This window comes from Mustela erminea, chromosome 10 (genome assembly GCF_009829155.1).
Source record: "Mustela erminea isolate mMusErm1 chromosome 10, mMusErm1.Pri, whole genome shotgun sequence".
Taxonomy (NCBI): domain Eukaryota; kingdom Metazoa; phylum Chordata; class Mammalia; order Carnivora; family Mustelidae; genus Mustela; species Mustela erminea.
In genome coordinates, this window is record NC_045623.1 from 98,970,207 (window position 1) to 98,989,478 (window position 19,272).

At 52.2% G+C, this 19,272-nt stretch overlaps 1 protein-coding gene across 2 annotated transcripts in view; it reads right to left on the reverse strand.

The window, feature by feature from the left end:
- Window positions 1–3,533: 3,533 nt before the first annotated feature.
- The window catches only part of FHAD1 (forkhead associated phosphopeptide binding domain 1), a 133,135-nt gene continuing 117,396 nt past the window's right edge, over window positions 3,534–19,272 (reverse strand). Inside the window, exons 33-35 of one of the 2 annotated variants that reach the window (XM_032302350.1) lie at window positions 14,595–14,675; window positions 12,001–12,054; window positions 3,534–4,827 (exon numbers count right to left, since the gene is read on the reverse strand). In XM_032302350.1, coding sequence (XP_032158241.1) covers window positions 4,711–4,827; window positions 12,001–12,054; window positions 14,595–14,675 — 252 coding nt within the window. In that variant the 3' untranslated portion in view covers window positions 3,534–4,710. Of the gene's footprint in view, window positions 4,828–12,000; window positions 12,055–14,558; window positions 14,676–19,272 lie in introns of both variants that reach the window. The other variant, XM_032302351.1, reaches the window with a different exon arrangement.

Consider the following 19,272-nt stretch of genomic DNA (forward strand, 5'->3'; position numbering starts at 1 on the left):
CGAATCCAAGAATCCAAATAGGCCACCATTGGCCAAGGTGGAAGGAAGTTGTTTGTCTTAGCTTCTTGGGGGATCCGAAGATTGGGAGGCCTTGGGGGCCGTAGGTACCTTGTTGTACCTTGATACCAACCCAGGGAAAATGTTGCCGGCAGGTTTGCAAAACTACCCGGAGAGGCAGTGGCAAATAACAGAAAGTCAAACCAGTGGAAGCGAAAAGGGGGCATGTATGGGGAGGGAAAGCCGCTTTCTGACTGTCCTGAGCTCTTCAACTGTGCTTGTCCTTTGATTCTTTAAGCTTTCTCATTTCCTTTGAATAAACTGCCTTTCTGCCGAAGTGAGCCACAGGAGGTTTCTGTTACTTGCAACTGAAGAATCTTTTTTTTTTTTTTTTTTAAGATTTTATTTATTTATCAGAGAGAGAGGTGGGGAGAGAGTAAGCACAGGCAGACGGAGTGGCAGGCAGAGGCAGAGGGAGAAGCAGGCTCCCTGCTGAGCAAGGAGCCCGACATGGGACTCGATCCCAGGACGCTGGGATCATGACCTGAGCCGAAGGCAGCTGCTTAACCAACTGAGCCACCCAGGCGTCCCGCAACTGAAGAATCTTGAGTGATACAAAGTGTCCTAGTGGAACCCAGGGGCCGGCACTGAAACTGGCCTTCCCAAAGAAAGAAACTAGGAAGCGGAAAGTCCTCGGGAATCCAGCTAACTCATCTGTGTCGCTTGGAAAGGCTTCTGCTTCCAATAACAGAAAACGGACCATGGGTAGATTGTAAAAATTTGGAATCCTTCCCAAAATGTCTCTGGCCACGTGATTTGCTTTGTTGATGGGATATCAACAAACACAAGGCAGGGTCTGCCTTTGGCTCAGGTCATGATCCCAGAGTTCTGGGATGGAGCCCCGCATCGGGCTCCCTGCTCAGCGGGGAGCCTGCTTCTCCCTCTCCCACTCCCCCTGCTTGTGTTCCCTCTCTCGCTATGTTTCTCTCTGTCAAATAAATAAATAAAATCTTAAAACAAACAAGCGCGAGATTGAGAGACTTGGTAAGTGTCTGTGGGTTGGGGCTTGTTCTCTGCTGCTGCTCTTGGGCACCTGGGCAGACCGCCCTGGGAAGGAGCCTGGTCTAGCCTGCTCCATGATGAGAGGCCATGCTTGCCAGAGACAGACCGTCCCAGCTGAGGCCTCTCTAGGCCAGGATTCCTCATTCTTGGTACTACTTACATTCCAGATCACATGAGTTTTTGCTGTGGGGAGCGTATTCTGTGCACGGTAGCATCCTTGGCCTCTATCCACGAGATGATCGTAGTACCCCACCCCCCAAGTTGTGACAACCAAAACTGTGACCGGACATTGTCGAGTGTCTCCTGGGAGGCAAAACTGTCCCCGGTTGAGAACCGCTGCCTTAACCCAACTTGCTTACCAGTGACTGGGCACGCAAAGGCGGCCACCTTAAACCATCCGGCCCCAGCCAAGCCAGCCCAGACCAGTACAAGTGCCGTGGGATCATGAGAAATACTAAATATTTGTCATCTTGCATCACTTGCTTGTTACCAGGTCATTTTGAGGGCTTTGTTCCATAGCATAAACAGGTACACCTGGCTACAGTGGGTTAAACAGGGGTTTTTACACAGTAAGAGGTACAGAGGGAGGCATTTCAGGGATGTTGCCAGACAGCGCCAGGTCTTTCGTGTCTTTAGTTCCATCGGTGCCTGGGGAATGCTGAAGACGGCTGCCCCAGCTCCAAGCCCGAGCTCCTGGCGTGAAATAGGAGGCTGGTCAAAGGACAAAGGGCAAAGTACTTTCTCCTACTGCTGAAGACTGCTTTCTTCTTCCTCTTCTTCTTCTTTGTCTTAAAGATGTTATATATTCATTTATTTTAATCTTTTTTTTTTTTTAACAGAGATCACAAGCAGGCAGAGATGCAGACAGAGAGAGAGAGAGGGGAGGAAGAAGGCTCCCCGCTGAGCAAGGAGCCCGATGCGGGGCTCGATCCCGGGACCCTGGGATCATGACCTGAGCCGAAGGCAGAGGCTTTAACCCACTGAGCCACCCAGGTGCCCCTATTCATTTCTTTTAGAGAGAGAGAGATTGAGAGTGCGAGTGTGGGGAGGGGGAGGGACAAGGCGAGGGACAAGGCGAGGGAGGGGGAAAGAATCGTAAGCAGACTCTGTGCTGGGCACGGAGCTTGATGTCAGAATTCTGAGACCATGACCTGAGCTGAAGCCAAGAGATGGGCACTTAACGCACCGAACCACCCAGGTGCTCCAAGACTTGCCTTCTAGTAACAGAAGGTAATCCCTCCCCCCATCTTCGCCTCCATGTCACTGGCGGGAACCGAGTAACGTGGCCAGCTCTAGCGGCAGGGAAGGCCGGGCAATCAAGGCGTTTAGGCGTCAGTCCATACAGTAGAGGAAGGTGCTGACTAAGGGGCTTGTAGTATGTGCTGCACCGTTCTCTGGGAATCCCGGTCTCTTGTCTTTCTTGTGCAGTATCTACCCCGCGCTTCTCTTTCTGAAGACTGGCTTTTGTTTCTCCAGCACACACGTGCGGGAACCGGCCACCCCAGCCCTGGAACCGCATCAGGACTCTCAGCTCCAGGACCACCAAATACCTGCGTGGCATCCTAGTGGCAACCTTTCAAATGCCAAGGGCGAAGACGCTAATTAGCCCAGCTTGAGTTAGAAGAGGAAGCTGATTGGTCTGGTTTGGGTTGGGTATGTACTGCTCAGCCAATCAGGTGTGGTCAAGAGAGCAGCATGAGGTAGGGCAAACCGGATTGGTGGAGTAGGTGGTGGTGTATTCTCAGGGAAAAGGGGGCGTGGCTGAGGAGACAGCGTTAAAATGATACACCCAGTTGGAGGAGCGGTGAGAAGAAATTGCCATCATGGGTTGTAACATTTATAGGATAAAAATTGACACGTCCGGAGCACCTGGGTGGCTCAGTGGGTTAAGCCTCTGCCTTTGGCTCAGGTCGTGATTTCAGGATCCTGGGATCGAGCCCGGCACTGGGCTTTCTGCTCAGCAGGGAAGCTGCTTGCCACCCCACTCCCTCCCCCAGTCTTCCTCTCTGTCTACTTGTGAGCTCCGTCTGTCAAATAAATAAAATCTTTTTTAAAAATTGACATGTCCTTGGAAGATATAGAATATAGTGGAGTAACATGGGCATTGTATTTGACTTATCCAAATGCAAAAATACAACAAAAAACCACCTTTCCCACATGATTTGGCTTTCAAACATGAGCCACTTACCTGAATGGCTGCCTACCTAAGTGATCTCTTCTGGTGCTGGAGAAAAACTTGCGGTTTTGGACTTTGGGGATATGGTATGGTATAGGTAATACCATGATGTTCTTTATAGATATTTTCCAGGATTTTCAAAAGTATTTTTTTAAAAAGATTTTATTTATTTATTTGACAGACAGAGATCACAAGTAGGCAGAGAGGCAGGCAGAGAGAGAGGAAGGGAAGCAGGCTCCCCACTGAGCAGAGACTCCAATGCGGGGCTCGATCCCAGGACCCTGGGATCATGACCTGAGCCGAAGACAGAGGCTTTAACCCACTGAGCCACCCAGGCGCCCCTCAAGAGTATTTTTAAGGTCAGGTAATGCTCACTTTCCCCACTGACTTTAGATCTTAGCCCTGTGTAAAATGTACCTTCAATGAGATATCACATCAAGAACTTCTCCTATTTCCTTCTAGTTTTAATCAGTATAAAGAATCCATTTGGTTTTAAAATAGCAAAATAGGTTTATTGCGGCTTTTTAAAAATAAAAAAGCAATGATATTCATGACTTTTGGGTCTTCCTCCCATTTCATTCGGCAGTCCTGGCCACACCAGAAAGGCAGGAAGTGGACAGGTGGACGGGGTGAGAGCAGAACATGGGAGAGAGGAGGAGGAGGGTCTCTACAAACACGGTGAGGAAAGGGCGTGTCCACCTGGACAGCGCGTTTCCTTCCGGGCCTGGGTACTTGGGTCCGGCCTCCTCGGGAGGCTGTCATTGCTCCCCTCGTGCAGTCAAATGGGCAGGAGGCGATGGGAGTCCGAAACTGGGTTCAGGACCCAGTTTTGAATTTAGTAGCTGCCTGATTTTAGACAGGCAGTTTAACCTTTCTGAGCCTTATCTTCTTCCTCTGTAAAATGGGGATCAGAATACTATTAACCTCCCAGGGTCTGGGGGAGGATTAGGGGAGAAGCATTTTGAAGACTGCAGAGTGCCACATAAATGTCAGTCATTATTACGGAAGCGATAAGAGGACTAGGTGTGCTAAATTTATTATAATAAACTTAGATATAAATGTGCTCCACCACGGCCTCGGCCTCACCCCGAGGTTGCCGTTCCATCCGGCGGCCCCAGGACACGTCTCGGGTTTTGCCAGTGGTGGGTTTCTTGCAGCTCCGCGGGGGCGGATGTGTGGGTATGCCACAGCTCAGGTGTGACGCCACATCATCGTGTCTACCAAGCCTGGGAGCCTGGGCTTCAACCGTACATTCTTCATATGCCTGAGGATGTAAACATCCGTAAGTCAGTCTAAAAAGAACCCCTATCCCTGCATGCTCCGTGATACAGCATTGTGCGAACACCAGTCTAGGTCTAGCAACATGCTAGGATAACAACCTTTAAAGTCCTATGAAAGCGGCTTAGAATTTTGACACGCGAGAGTCACACACGTGACTCACGGAGGATCACGCAGGGCCGGACAGGATGACGTTTCTAGTTCCTGTCGCCAGGCTTAGAAAACAGAAGGCTCTGGCTGGATTTGCTAGATGAGTCTCTCTTGGGCATCTCCCTCACTTGGTCCATCTTTGGGGCGGCTTTTCTGGTTCCAACCTTCAATGAGCAAGAAGAAACAAACGCACAAACTCTATAATTGTGGCAAGATCCCAAAATGGTCCACTCGGATAATTTTTTTTTTTTTTACTCAAAATAAAATGTTTGCTGTAAAAAAGAAATTTTATATATGTGTAATTATAGAGAGAGAGGAGGAGGGAAGGGGAAGAGAGAGAAAGATGCGTAAAAAGAAGCTAAAATGGTCCACAGTGACCACTACCACCCAAAGGTAAGCACGCTGCCAGATACACAAATAAGTTTCCCTTTTTACATTTTTGTGCTTTTGAAAGCAGGCACTTCTTATGATGGGTGTATTCATTGTGACAGAGTATCTTTCTCCTGGAAAGCTCTTACTGAGCGTGTCTTCCGTCTAGGCCTTTTCTGAGCACCGCCCCTCCTCCCAGCTGCCCCCCCCATGTGATGCTGCCCCTGGTCTCAAGTGATTGGATGCTTGGCACAGGCTGTGCTTTGCAGATGATCGCGCCCAGGACTTGGGGTTACAGGCTCTGAGATGCTACTGGGTCCCTGGGCGGGTCCTTTAAATGGCGGGATGGTGAGGTCATCTCTTCCAGTGAGATCACTGGAGACAGAAGAGATGAGCAGGTGCAGGGAGACCCAGGGAGGGTATATGGTGCGTGCGCGTGCGCGTGCGTGTGAGGGAAGGGATGCCTGGGACCGTGGGCTTACCAGTTCTCTTTAGAGGTGGGACCTCTTTCAATCCTTTGTTTTCATGACCCAGGGGCTCCTGTACCCCCTATAAAAGCAGCCCTCCCTGTTTCTGAGCAGGTTTCCCTTAGTTGCAGCTCAAAAGAGTCTCCCTCTCACACGTGCCCATACTGTTCATGGGATCATAACTCGCGTGTTTCTTTCCAGCAGGCTCCAGATCCAGCCTGACTTCCTGCAAGTGTCAGACTCCAGTCACAGAGTCTCGTACCCCGGGGGGTACCCCTGGGGGCGGTGGAGAGGGCTAGTGGGTCACCAAGTTTGAGCTCAGCCACTTACTGCATGACTCTTGGTTTCCTCATCTGTCAAACAGGGACCAGAATATCCATCCTGACTTCCTCAGGGGCCCAGAGAAGATTCTGGGTAGATTTTATTTTATTTATTTTTTTAAAAAGATTTTATTTATTTGTGTGTGACAGCTAGCGAGCGAGCGCACAAGCAAGGGGAGCAGCAGGCAGAGGGGGAAGCAGGCTCCCCACTGAGCAAGGAGCCCCATGCGGGGCTCTATCCCAGGACCCCGGGATCATGACCTGAACCCAAGGCAGACACTTAATGGACTGAGCCTCCCAGGCCTCCCTCTGGGTGGATTTTAAAGGAAGGGACTGCCAGGACTGTCTCTTGAGCCCTTTTCACTCAGAAAGTATAAAAATCACCTTCTGAGGCCTGTGCCAGCAGCTGACAGGGGGCCTTGAATGTGCTTTGAGACTGCATCCAAAATCATTTGAGGGTGAGAAGGGCTAGCTTCTCTACACGAGCCTGCGAAATCAATCTTGGTTGGAGTGCCCAGTGAAAATGAAAACAGACAGCGAAGGCCAAAAAACCTCCCCCAAATCACCCTTCCTTCATATGCCTTTTTATTCGATTTTCCATAAAAGGGCTGGCTACGGATGACTCCCAAATTCCAGTGCCCTGACAGGGGGAGAAGCTGGCCTTCAGAGCTGGAGCCAGGGGGTTGGTTAAAAATAAAGAGTACCCAGGCCCAACACCCTGAGCCCCCAGGTCTGCCAGGAGCATGGGGTGGGGGGTGGAGGTCACAGAGGGCAGAGGGATGACCTGGGAAGAGGAGGACGCGGGCTGTGCCAGGGGAAGGGCTGGGAAATCCCGCAGCTCCCTCCCTGAACAGGGGCCAAAGGTGAGTGCCATGCCTTCGGTTTCTGCGTCTGGGAACCACACGCCTCACCCTTGGAATGGAAGGGCAGGGATGGGGCGCCTGGGGGGTGCCTCAGGTTGTGATCCCGGGGTCCTGGGATGCAGTTCCGCACTGGGATCCCCGCTCAGGAGGGAGTCTGCTTCTGCCTCTCCCTCTGCCCCTCCTCACCACTCGTGCTCTCTCTGGCTCACTTTTTCTCTCTCAAATAAACAAATTAGATCTTAAAAAAAAAAAGAAAGGTCAGGGATAGTGTGGAGAGCCATGCAGCAGGAGCAAGGAGTCACGTACTAAGCAAGGCATGAGAGGCCAAGGCTGTAGATAGTTTGCCTAAGGAATGCGAGCAGATGCAGGGAGTCACGCACTAAGCAAGGCCAGAAGAGTGGGAGGAGTGAGAGATTAACCCAAGGACTGTGAGTGCATTCGCGGGTGACGTTTGATAGATACCAGGAGTCAAGGGAAAGGCGCATGATCTGTAGAACAAAGAAAACCTATGGAGTCACATACGTGCTCACGAGCACGATGCGTGCACATAGATAGTCCTTCTGATTGGTAGTTTTGTTAGTCGTGGTATACTCTGATTGGATATAGTTCGCACTTGGTGGAGATATACTTGGGGGTCTTAGACGGGTCAGGGGTCCCCGGCTGAAGATTGTGAATAAAGAAGTTTGCCACTCACCTCGCCTACGGGTCGTTCTTGCGGGTCGAGAGCGACAACTGGTGCTGAAAACCCGGGGACCGAGACGCCGGACGTGGAGCGAGGATTGGGGTAAGAGCAACGATAAGGAAAGTGTGCACCCATTTCTGTCTTTGGACAGGGAAGGTTCTCTGGGGACGATCATAGACAAAGCTATTTAGGCTCCTCAGGGACTATAGTAACAAAAGATTTCCAGGATGGGAAACGAACTTGCTAGATATAGGATGGAAGGTCCTCTAAAGGACATTCTCAAAGCAAATGGCACTCCTTTAAAATCTAAGACGGCTCATGCCTTTTTAAAAGAAGTAGCAGAGATTGCCCCCTGGTTTATAGAAGAAGGGCTCCTAAATGTGCCACAATGGGAACACCTGGGCGAGGACTTAAAACTCTGTCCCTCTACATCCCCGGGGACTCTCGCCGTGTGGTCCCTGGTGAAAGTATGTTTGCAATCCCCCCGAGAGCCCCTGCAGCGAGCAGTACTACAGGGAGGGGAAGTTTTTTTGCAAGTGAAAGAAGAATCCCATAAGGGCTCCTCCCGAGACTCGGGCTCCTCCCGAGACTCTGACTCCGAAAGCGAAAGCTCAGAAGGGATGTCAGAAAGCGAGTTGCAGGAGCTAGGAAAGATAGAGGCAAACAACAAGAAGGAGGAATCTCCCGGTCTCCAGACAGACTTGGAAGCCATGAGGCAACGATTTGAGGATAAAGAGGCGGAATTGCAAAAAGCATTAAGAGAGTTAAGAGTGCAGGGAGAAGTAATGGCGCAGCTGAGAGCAGGGGCGGAAGCCGCAGTTGTAGCGCAATCGAAATTAAAAACGAAAGTTACGCCGCTTCCACATTCTAGCTCCACGGCGCCACCCCATGAGTGGCCCCCGCCTTATAAGCCCAGCTGCATCAAGACGTGCTATTGTTCGGGCTGCGCCGCGGAGAATTGGAGAGAGGTCTTTGGCCCGGGAAAAGGTTTTTTTCCAGTGTTAAAAGATCAGAATCAGCAGAGGTACCACCAGCCACTAGATTTTAAGTTGGTAAAGCAGCTGAAGGAGGCAGTTACCGGCTATGGGCCCCAGGCAGCCTTTACGGTCTCCCTTGTGGAGTCGCTGGGAGCACTCTACCTCGCTCCCGAGGATTGGGCCAACTTGACCAGGGCGATATTAAGTGGAGGACAATATCTAGAATGGAAAATCCAAAATCAGGACAATTGTCTGGACACAGCACGGAGAAATGCAGCCGCGGGTAACCCGCAATGGAATTTGGAAATGCTGACAGGCACGGGGCCATATCTCGGGGCCCAAGTGCAGAGTACATACCCCCTGCGGTGTATTAACAGATAGCCACGGCGGCCCTCAGGGCTTAAAAGACTCTGAGAGGGGCAGGAGACTTGCAAGGCCAATTATCCAAACCCAACCCGGTGCTTGGGTGGCACCGAGGTTCCCTTTGTGTTTTCCCACAGGATGTGCCTGCTCCACTCTGGGTGCTGGAACGCCTCACCAGGCTGGTGGCCGTGGAGCCTGTGGAGGATGCTGCTAATGATGATGATAGCAACGACGACCGTCCTGCAACCTGTCCCCGTGAAGGCGGAGTCAATTCAACTGTGGCCGAGACAAGAGACTGCCCAGCTTCAAGCCCTTCTTCAAATGGCTCAGCATAGAGTGCAATCTTCTCACCCTAACTCATGTTTGTTACTGACGCTTATTTTAATGCAAGCTTGCTAAAAGCTTTATGAGCCCTCTTCCTGTCTCATTTCCCCTCTCTGACGCATGCATGGTATGTTATAGGATCTATTATAGGTGTGCTAGTAGTGGTTGTTATTTTTATGTGCCTTTTACCGTGTGCGGCTAAAATTATACTTGTAGAAGTTTACAAGTTGAGAGCCATCATGCGTAAACAACAGCAGGTCCATCGTGGGAAGCTCAAAGAGCGACCTTAATCGCCACATAGGTGCCCTCTGACCCTGGTATTATAGAAAGTGTTTGACATTATTCCTCCTCAGGCTGGAAAAACAAACAAGCCTAATGAGAGTGACTCTGATGCTCTTAAAGCTGTTGCTGCTAAAACACATGGCAGACTTGGCCATGGTGGCTCCAGAGACTAGCCATTCCCCCTCAAAATTATAGCTGGCAATGCTGGATCGGTAGCCAAAGACGGGTAAGACTGATCCCTCACCATAGCAACCTAAGACAGGGGCTCCTCGGCTAGGGGGAGTACCCGATGACGGGTAAGCATGTGTGCAGAGGATTGGCGACCTAAGACAGGCACGATCCCTGCCATATAAAAATACAAAAAGGGGGAGCTGTGGAGAGCCATGCAGCAGGAGCAAGGAGTCACGTACTAAGCAAGGCATGAGAGGCCAAGGCTGTAGATAGTTTGCCTAAGGAATGCGAGCAGATGCAGGGAGTCACGCACTAAGCAAGGCCAGAAGAGTGGGAGGAGTGAGAGATTAACCCAAGGACTGTGAGTGCATTCGCGGGTGACGTTTGATAGATACCAGGAGTCAAGGGAAAGGCGCATGATCTGTAGAACAAAGAAAACCTATGGAGTCACATACGTGCTCACGAGCACGATGCGTGCACATAGATAGTCCTTCTGATTGGTAGTTTTGTTAGTCGTGGTATACTCTGATTGGATATAGTTCGCACTTGGTGGAGATATACTTGGGGGTCTTAGACGGGTCAGGGGTCCCCGGCTGAAGATTGTGAATAAAGAAGTTTGCCACTCACCTCGCCTACGGGTCGTTCTTGCGGGTCGAGAGCGACAGATAGAAACTGGGTCATTACATGGTGACACGCAGGTGGGAATGGACTCAGGAAGCGCCGGAGAGGCCGCTTCCGGGGACTGCGAGGTCCAGAAAGGCCCCACCCAGCCTCAGGGCTTGGTTTAAGCCGCTCCTTCCGGGGAGGCCTCTCCTGGCCTCTGGACCGAGAGTGTCCCTGTGAGATCGGCTCCTGAGCGCAGGCAGCTAACCTTTGGTCCCAAAGCATTGTGTGCGATGATTAATTCATTACTGAATTTACTGGAAAAAAAAAAATGCCCAAGAATGGAAGCTAGAAAGGCAGGGGATTTTCTGTGTCTCTCCTCTGATTTAAGCCCGCATTGCTCCCCCTTGTTCTCATTATTGTCCCAAACTAAGGAGCCTCCTCAGACTCCCATTTCGTAGTTGCTCCAGTCCCTATGAAATTTTGACAGATACGTATGCTTTGCACATTACAAAAATTATTTTCGTCCTCTCAGGGGGGATCCTGCCCCCACTGAGAATTCCTGATTGAACCCAACGCCAGGACAGTACCCACCATGTTGCAGGCGCTCAGTCAATGTTCCTGGAATGAATGAGGGCTGGGACAGGCCCGGTTTTGTCCGCTCCTCCTCCCCCGCCCGTGGCCGGTGGCATGGACTAGGCAGCCCATAAATACAGGTTAACTACAAGATGTCCTCTTCAGCATACAACACCCCCAAACCACTATAAACTCCTTTTAGCTGCCTTAGAAATCAATATACAATCACTGAATGGCATTAGGAAGGACAGAAAACAGAAACCCGGAGCCTTTCACGGAGGGAGGAGGCTTGCCAGGCATGGAGACTCTTTCCCTGAGAGGGCAAGAGTGAAAAACGTGTCCTGTCATCTCCAAGGGGCTCATGGCGACCGCGATCCTCTAAAGACTCCAGGACACTGTAGAGGAAGGGGAAGCCGAAGCCGCACTGGGTCAGGACCATGAAGACCCTTCTGTACCGAGGAGATCCTAGTCACCAAACCTCTCAGCGGTTCCTTCCTGCTCCCGGCTCAACCCTACTGAGTGGGTGAGTAAGTGACAAACCTGTCACTCATTCCCACCTGGCAGGCTGGCGAAGGTCTCCGAGCTAGGGGAGCCCTTAGGACCCTCTCTCCTCCACATCCTGCTCTGGGTGGTCACCACCTCCCCGAATTAGAAAGAGGGTATTGGCTGAGAAGGTTTCTATTTTCCCAACATGTCCCTTACCTAGAATATCTTCAGGGTTTTTTACTGATAATTTTGTAGTCTCAGAATTCTCGTGACCTTTTTATCTAACGCGAAAGTGGCTCCTGCTTCTTATTTCCCTGCCGCGTGGTTGGCTCTCGAGCCTCCTGAGCGCTCACCTCCACTTTCTGCGACTTGGGAATGCGGTTGGGCCAATTCCAGCTCCCCGGCTGGACTGTGAATGGCAGAGTTTCAATATGTTTAACATTTCAGAGTCTTGATTCCCAGCTCTTAAAAAGAGAATGTTGTACGGATCCTTCCTTGCAATTCAAGAGACAAGGCGCCTGAAATGTATCAGGTTTATTAACCAGAGGGCGATCACCTAAAGGAGGGAGGCAGGGCTCACCTGGGTGTTCAGCTCGGCAACGAGTTCCAGCTCTCTTACCTAGCTGTGCGGCTCTGGTCGAGGAACGAGAAGTCTCTGAGTTTCAGACACCTCCTCTGCTAATGGGGGCTAACACAATGCGTACCCCTAGTACTGTCGTGAAGACTGAGAAGCGCTGGTGCCCGGCCGTGCGTACTAAACGCTCAGTGCGTAACGGCGGGTGTGTGGGGGGGTCTTATTGTCAACCCGGGTTTCCCACGGAAGTCCTACTGCTTCCTTTCTCCTCCCGGCTCACCTGGGGACTTGAATTCTGCATCTTGCTCTTCACCGTCTCTACAAACGTTCGTCTCTTGAACACAGAAAGAATATTGACAACGTTTAGCTTGTTTTCTTCTTTCCCTTTTGCATGAGAGGAAAGTGGTTCCACCGCCCCCTCCACTTTCAGATGTTGCCCATTTGGATGGACTGTTGGGCCTTCCTAGGGGTGGGGCGTGGGGTGAGCATGTGCCTCTGAGGAAGGAGGCCTGGCTTTCCTGTGGCCACACCGTCCTGCTGGGCTCCTTAGGGATGTCTGTTCCGGATTCCAGAGGATTCTGAGAGGGGGAGCCTTGTCAAGCAAGGTTCCCTGGAGGATGACTGCCATCCTCCTGGGGGGCAAGTCAGCTTTGGGTAGAAGCAGAGCTTTCTAGATAAGGGGAGGGGATGAAGACGTGGGTTTCTACCTAGGATCCCAGCGGCCCGGGGAATGAGGAAGCCGCAGTGGCTGACCTCCCTGTCAGGGGGCTGCGGGCGCCTGCTGGGGAGTCAAGTCTCCTGGCGAATCTGGAGCTCGCCCTTCCCCTGGGGTTTCATGACTGCTGCTGACCCTGGTCTCCTCAAGACCCTGCACCTCAGGCCGGTTCGCTGAGAAAGGAGCGTGTCCTAGGCGCTGGGCACCCGACAGAGCGCGCGAGCTGGGGCCTCCCTCGCAGACGTACACTCCAGTAGGTGCTGGGGCAGGGGTTTGGGGAAGGGGGTGTCTCTCAGAGAGTCCTGAGCCCCACGGGAGGCTCCAGCCAGACGCCTACAGGGGCTGGGGAACTAACAGCCGTGGGTGGAGTGAGCTGGGCGGGGCGGGCGGCAAACCCACAAGCCCAGGGCCTTTCTAAGGGGCCTGGAGATGGCGGCTGTGGGACTGCGGGCCTAGAAGCCCCAGATCTTCAAAGTTGCACACAGAAGCCAGAAATCTAGAGTATTTTGTGAAAGTGCCCTAATTGGAAATGTTACTTAAAAAAAAGACCCCCCCCCAAAAGAAAAGAAAACCCATGAGCCAAATGAAACGCCTCTGTGGGCTGCCATTCTGTGACATCTGCTTCGGAGCCTGCCTCCTTGGCTTCCAGCGGGGGCTCCGTCAGAGCGGCGGGCCGACTTGCCAGATGAAACACGGGGGGCCCCGTCAAACTTGACTTTCAGAGTGCAAAGGGATCATCTTTTTAGTCCAAGTACATCTCATGCAATATTTGGGGTATACTTCTACTAAATAACTATTTGTTGTTTATCTGAAATTCCAGTTTAACTGGGCGTCCTGTTTTGTTTTCTTGCCCCTAGATCTGGCAAGTCTACGGGGTATTCACAAAAGTCATGGAGGAAGTGTGCAGGGAGGCCCCAGCTCGCCATCTTTCGGAGAGGGCATGGGTACTTGGAAGTCTCTTCCATTCCCAGGAAAAGGGTGCCAAGTTGCCCTTAAAGCAACCGTCTAAGAAGGCTCAGGGGCTGTATTTAACTGAGTCGCCCTCTGGCCTGCAGCCGCTCAGCATTTATCACAGGCTCCACCGAGAGGAGCTAAGCTTAGAAGACAGTCACCAACCAAATTCCCAGGTAGCTGTAAAGCAGTAATTTTTAAACCAGCAGCCTCCCTTCCTTTTTTCCATCCCCACCCCCAGCAGAATGCTTTAAGCAAAATCCCATGAGGAACTTGGCATATGAAGCAGGTAAAGGAGAACTTTTCTGGGGGAAACAAGAACAATGTTATGTTGGGGGGGTAAAGTGGGGGGATGCTGAGAATCACTCTCTGCTATGGCACCCAGGGGCTCTAGGGAACCCCAGTTTGAGCACTGCTCCAAAAAGTTTTCCTTGGATTAAGTCTAGCCAGTGGATGGCTGGACACTGAAGGGCAGATCCTGGCCCCCCTGGACACCTGATTTTCCTGAACTTTCCTGAACTCACTGGGCTATAATGACATCAGTCTGCCTCAAGAACTGTCCTCAGACACGGCCCTGCCAACATGACACCATTCTTCTTAGGGATGTTGTTCCTTATATCATACACTGTCCTCTCTAGGGGAAAATCCACCCTTATTCTAAGAACACTTCTGAGCATTGCCTCTGTGTAGCTCACGGACACCGCGAGCTCGGGGTCTGTACACGCCAGCTCCCACTGGCTGCCGGAAAGCCCAGTCAAGCGCAGCCTCCCCCTTGGCAGGTAAGAAGGTGGTTCGAGTTGGCACCTTCCTCCTCACTCCCGGCTCTATTTTGTGCCCACTTTCCTCCCCTTCTTGCACCAACTTATTTCATCCGAAGGGCAGAGGGCTTCCTGGGACTCCCCACTCCCCTCTTCTTTTCTTATGACCTGGCTCCAAGTCCCCGGGTCACTTAGTGCCCAGGGAGCTTGCTCGGCCAAAACCACACTTGACCTTCCCCAGGCCTTACCTCCAGATAGTGGGCTGGAGGCCTGCCTGTGTCTCAGGTTCATTTGCTCAGACTGCAGGCAAGGGAGGGGCAGGTGTGGGGGAAGGGGAGGGGGTGGAGGTGTGTGGCACAGCACAAGGGGCTCGTACCCCCACCAGGTTCTACGCTGTGAACATGCTGTATCTACCTTGTGTCGCTGTGAGAGCAGAAGACCTCTCCATACCTGCCTCTCTTTCTCTTTGAAGGAACAGTTGCAAGGTGTTGATTCTTTTGCATTTCTCTGTTCGTGATCCTCTAAACGTTCCTGAGTGAAAATAGCAGGTGAGCAAGAGAGCATTCAATGTGTCTGGTCCTGTTCCATTCTGGGACGCACCTCCGAGGTTTCTGGGAGACCCTGGGGCTCACTGGAGTTGGGGCAGTGAATGAAGCGTGGGGAGGGCCCGCACCCCCTATCCACCCGCAGTACCGCCCGAACCACGTTTTACTTTCTCGTCCTTGCCTGGGCCAAAGGGTACCACCCCTACCCCTGCCTACCCCGGTCCCCACACTGCACGCGACCTACCGATTTCTAGTTCTTTTTTTTTTTTTTTTTTTTTTTTTTAATTTATCAGAGAGAGAGAGAGAGCAAGCACAGGCAGACAGAATGGCAGGCAGAGGCAGAGGGAGAAGCAGGCTCCCTGACGAGCAAGGAGCCCGATGTGGGACTCGATCCCAGGACGCTGGGATCATGACCTGAGCCGAAGGCAGCTGCTTAACCAACTGAGCCACCCAGGCGTCCCCGATTTCTAGTTCTTGGTCAAAATCAAGCAAGTGACACTGAGCTAATCTGGGTCTTGAGGATGTCTGGGCCCAAGACAGTTTTGGAGGATCCTGATTTAAATAAGATAGTGATGACATCGATGACACATGTTGAGTAGTTCTGTGTGCTAAGGACCTCGTATCCACTCTCCCCTTCAAGCGAACGCACTAAGCGGGATGCCGCCTTTACTCCCACCTTCCAGATGAAGGATCCGAGCTAATTAAGCACAAGGAAGGTCCAGCCCCACCAACGTTTTGGCCACGCCCCTTGGCCAGGATCTGATTGGCTGTAGGCTTGATTGGCAGGAGAACTGAGGAGCTTCCTCAGCCAGACTCCAGCCTTCCTCACACTTGAAGCCCTAATAAAGGGCCGGGAAGGGGCGTGCGTGCTTCCAAATGGCAACTTCTGTGCATTTAAAAATTTCCTCTTGAAAATTCCAGCTTTAACCCATTCATAAAAAGGATCTGAGCTCTTCTTGGCCGTGGCCCTGGCTGTATTCATCAGTCGTAAAGGAGTTTCGCAGAAGAGCCGCTGGCTCCTGGCGGCCGGGGAGAGGGCCTTGGGGTCTGTGGCCAGTGTCTGGGGCAGGAAGCTCTCGGACAGAAATGCGTCCGAAATTGTCCTTTCTCTCCCCCATAGTAACCATGCTTGCTAGCACTGGGATCTGTCGACATTATGTCACTTAACCCTCTCCATCCAGTTGTTACCGTTTTTGGCGGTGGTTGTCCCGGACTCTGAGATCCAAGGGTCACTCCGGGCCAGAGGTGGGGCTTAAACCCTCTTTGTCAGACTCCCGGACTCCCGAGGCTGCCTCTGAACTGAGAGTCACAGCTGCCTTATCTAGCGATGTGGGAAGTGGAGGAGACTGAGCACCGCCTGGGCCACTGTCATTGTCCCCCGTCGCATGGAGGGAGCTGGAGTTCAGAGTGGGTGAACGCAAGGTTCTCTGGGAATGCCCAGCCCTGAAGCTTTCATATCAAGGCTCACCGCCACAACCAAAGGTATGAGCATGGAAGTGTGATTCCAGCAAGTTCAGCTTGGTGAAGAGATGTTCAAACATGCAAACTAAAAACTGTACCTTACTTTGTAAAACTTTTTTTTTTTTTTTTTTTTTGAGGGTATTGGTTTGGAGCTCAAAGGGAGTAATTTCATTATCTAGTGGTTCAACCACAGCTTCTCTATGAATGGGTGAACTTTTATACATGAGACTGGAAACATTAAGGGTCCTTGTGAAAATGTTGGGCGTAAAACTTAAAAAGGAATCCTATTTTCCTTGAACTTCCATTTAAAGGATGGCTATACTCCTTGGCAGGAACTGCGGCCAAGACAGACGTATACAAGTTCCCTTTAGAATCCAGACGTATACAAGTCCCCTTTATGGGTTTTTATTTCCCGACACACAGGAATTTCTGACAACGTATTAATAACAAACCTTAAGTGCGAACCCAAGCGCTGGAATGAAAACGGCAGGACCGATGTGGAGTGGAGGGTGAAGGAGGGGCTCTCGGAAAGGGACCCGCAGAGAGCACCAGGTGTGGAGAAGCCGCTGGAGCTGGGGAGGGCGCGTGGCGCGGAGGTAGTCCCCTTTCTGTTGCGGGGCAGCGAGGTGACGCTGCTCTCTGCCAGCCTCTCTGAATGGGCGGCTGGGCGCCAGCATCCCTCGAAGGGTCCATGGGAGAGATGAAGCGTACAGTGTGGGGCAGGTGCCCGCCACTCGGGAAGTGCTAGTGAACGGTGCCATCAGCGCGGCCGTGATTGTGGCTATAGTTTTCGTAATGTTTCCCTAAACTGCGAAGTCCCTGAATTCGAATGTTCCCAGCTCCAGCTCTTCTGGGGACACAGAGGCAGGTTCAACTTGGCCATCTTAGACCCTCCCGCACAGAAGGATGTCTAGTGTCCGACAGGCTGGCAAGGCCCTTGCATTGTGTATGAATGAGGCAGCTCATGAATAATGCATGCAGAGCCTGATTATGTAAATCCTCAGGTTTCCTTACATTTTTAGCCAGCACATGACAATGGCCTTTTTTGGGCCCTTTGCTGTCCCATTCTGTGGTCTGGTGTTTAGCCTTTGGGGACTAGCCTGCCAAGTCCTGGGGAGGACCGGTTTGGGGAGGGAGCCGGAGGGAGGGTGACCTCTCCAGAGTGCACATCAAAGGAAAAGTCAGAGCTCTGTCACTGGCCCAGCTCTCCCTGACTTTGCGTGGTGTGAAAGGAAATTGTCCTTGCCTGAAGCCTGTGATGTTTAATTCAGAGCCATGGATGCTAGGAACCCCGCATCTGGGGCTCCCTGAGAGCAGGGTGGCTGCTTTCATTTCCAGGGCTATAGGCCAGGGAGCCTGTTGTCTGGAGGGTTTGCAGGATAGAGGAGGGCAACTTCCTGCAAGGAACTGATCTAACCGGAGCCTCCTGGTTGGGGGGGAGGGCATCCTTCTAGAGCCTTCTGCGGCTTGGCCTCCTTAGAGCTTATACAGGCAATACACACATAAACATGCACACATGCAAACGCACATACAAACATACACACAGAAACACACAGCGCATATGCATGCACACTTCTATACTCTTGCCCACACGCCAGCACGCATGCACAAATACACAGCCCTGAGTCAGGAAAACCAACATTTACAAGAAGAATGGAGAGAGGCCAGCAGAGAACACAGGAACTAGGGTCAGAGGTCCCGGGGCTAGGTCTAGCTCCGCTTACCAGCTACAATGTGAATTTGGGCAAGTCTCTTAACTTTCCGAGGCTCGGTTTCCTCATCTGTAAAAGGGGGGTCCTCAGAGCAACCCGGCCAAGCTACCAAGGCATTAGTAACCCCGATTGGGGCTGCAAGGCCCAGGGCGCCCATGCCTTTGCATGGTCATGAGATGGCAATTGTGGTAATTTTCCTTGTTTGCCTGATCTTAGCCTTGAGACCTGCTCTACCTCTGGCAAGAGTTAAGAATGAGGGAGAGTCTGGTTGGGAAATGGGTGCAGGAGTGAGGGCTCCTGGGTATAACCTGCAGAGAAGACAGGAGAGCCACTCTGCCGACCACCGAGCCGGCCCAGGTCTGCTGGGGCACTTCCAAAGCGTTTGTTTGGGGGCGGGTCATGGTGCCTCGTTGTCAGCCATGACTCTCCTGGGTCTGAGGCAAAGCCTGCCCCGGCCACCACAAGGGCAGGCCTCTGGCCACGTGGAGGACAGCAGCGTCCACCTGCCAGGGCCAGGCCCTGGGCTGATGCTTTAGAGGCAGCACAAGTGTCCCTCAGCTTCTGAAACCACATGGCCCGTCAGTTCACACTGCAAGAGCTTGGACAGGGAGGGTGCCTGCCTCGTGAGCAGCCTTCCCAACAACCCTGCAAGGCAGGTGCCCTCAGCTCCAGTTCCCAGTGAGGAAGCAAGGCTCAGAGAGGGGACTGGATTTGCACGAAGCCACAGGGTTAGCGAGTGGGGGGATGTGAACCCAGGACTGACTCTCCTGTGCCGTGTGAGAGAGGAGATAACAAGGCAAGGGGTGGAGGTGGCTTGGGCGGGATCATCAGCCTGAGTCTCGAATCTTGGTTTCTCAAGGTGATGTTTCTACCCAGTTCATGCTGCGAGACAGATCTCTCCTCCTCCTGTCTTTTCTCTGGGGTTCCCAGAGCCCGGAACACACACCCGCCCATGCCTCTGGTACACACACTCTGACTCTCCTTTGCAACTTGGTGTAGGAGTCACCACTTGGAAAGCACGCGTGGAGTGCTCTGGGCTGGATGGGTGCCCGCCTCTGGGTGCCGTAGCCTGAGCACCCGTTAGGCAGGGACTTTCAATCCTTAAATCATCCTGAAGTCAGCTCTTTACCTGTCTGTTCTGCACTAAAGGATCTGGTCTTCAAGGACATCCATCCATCATCCCCCCATCCTCCATCCAAACATCCGATATTTACTGGATGCCACCTACATTCCCAGCACTCAGAACAGTGAACCCAAATCTTAATTCACAGATCTCTAGGGGCACCTGGGTGGCTCAGTGGGTTAAGCCTCTGCCTTCGGCTCAGGTCATGATCCCAGGGTCCTGGGATCGAGCCCCACATCGGGCTCTCTGCTCTGCAGGGAGCCTGCTTCCTCCTCTCTCTCTGCCTG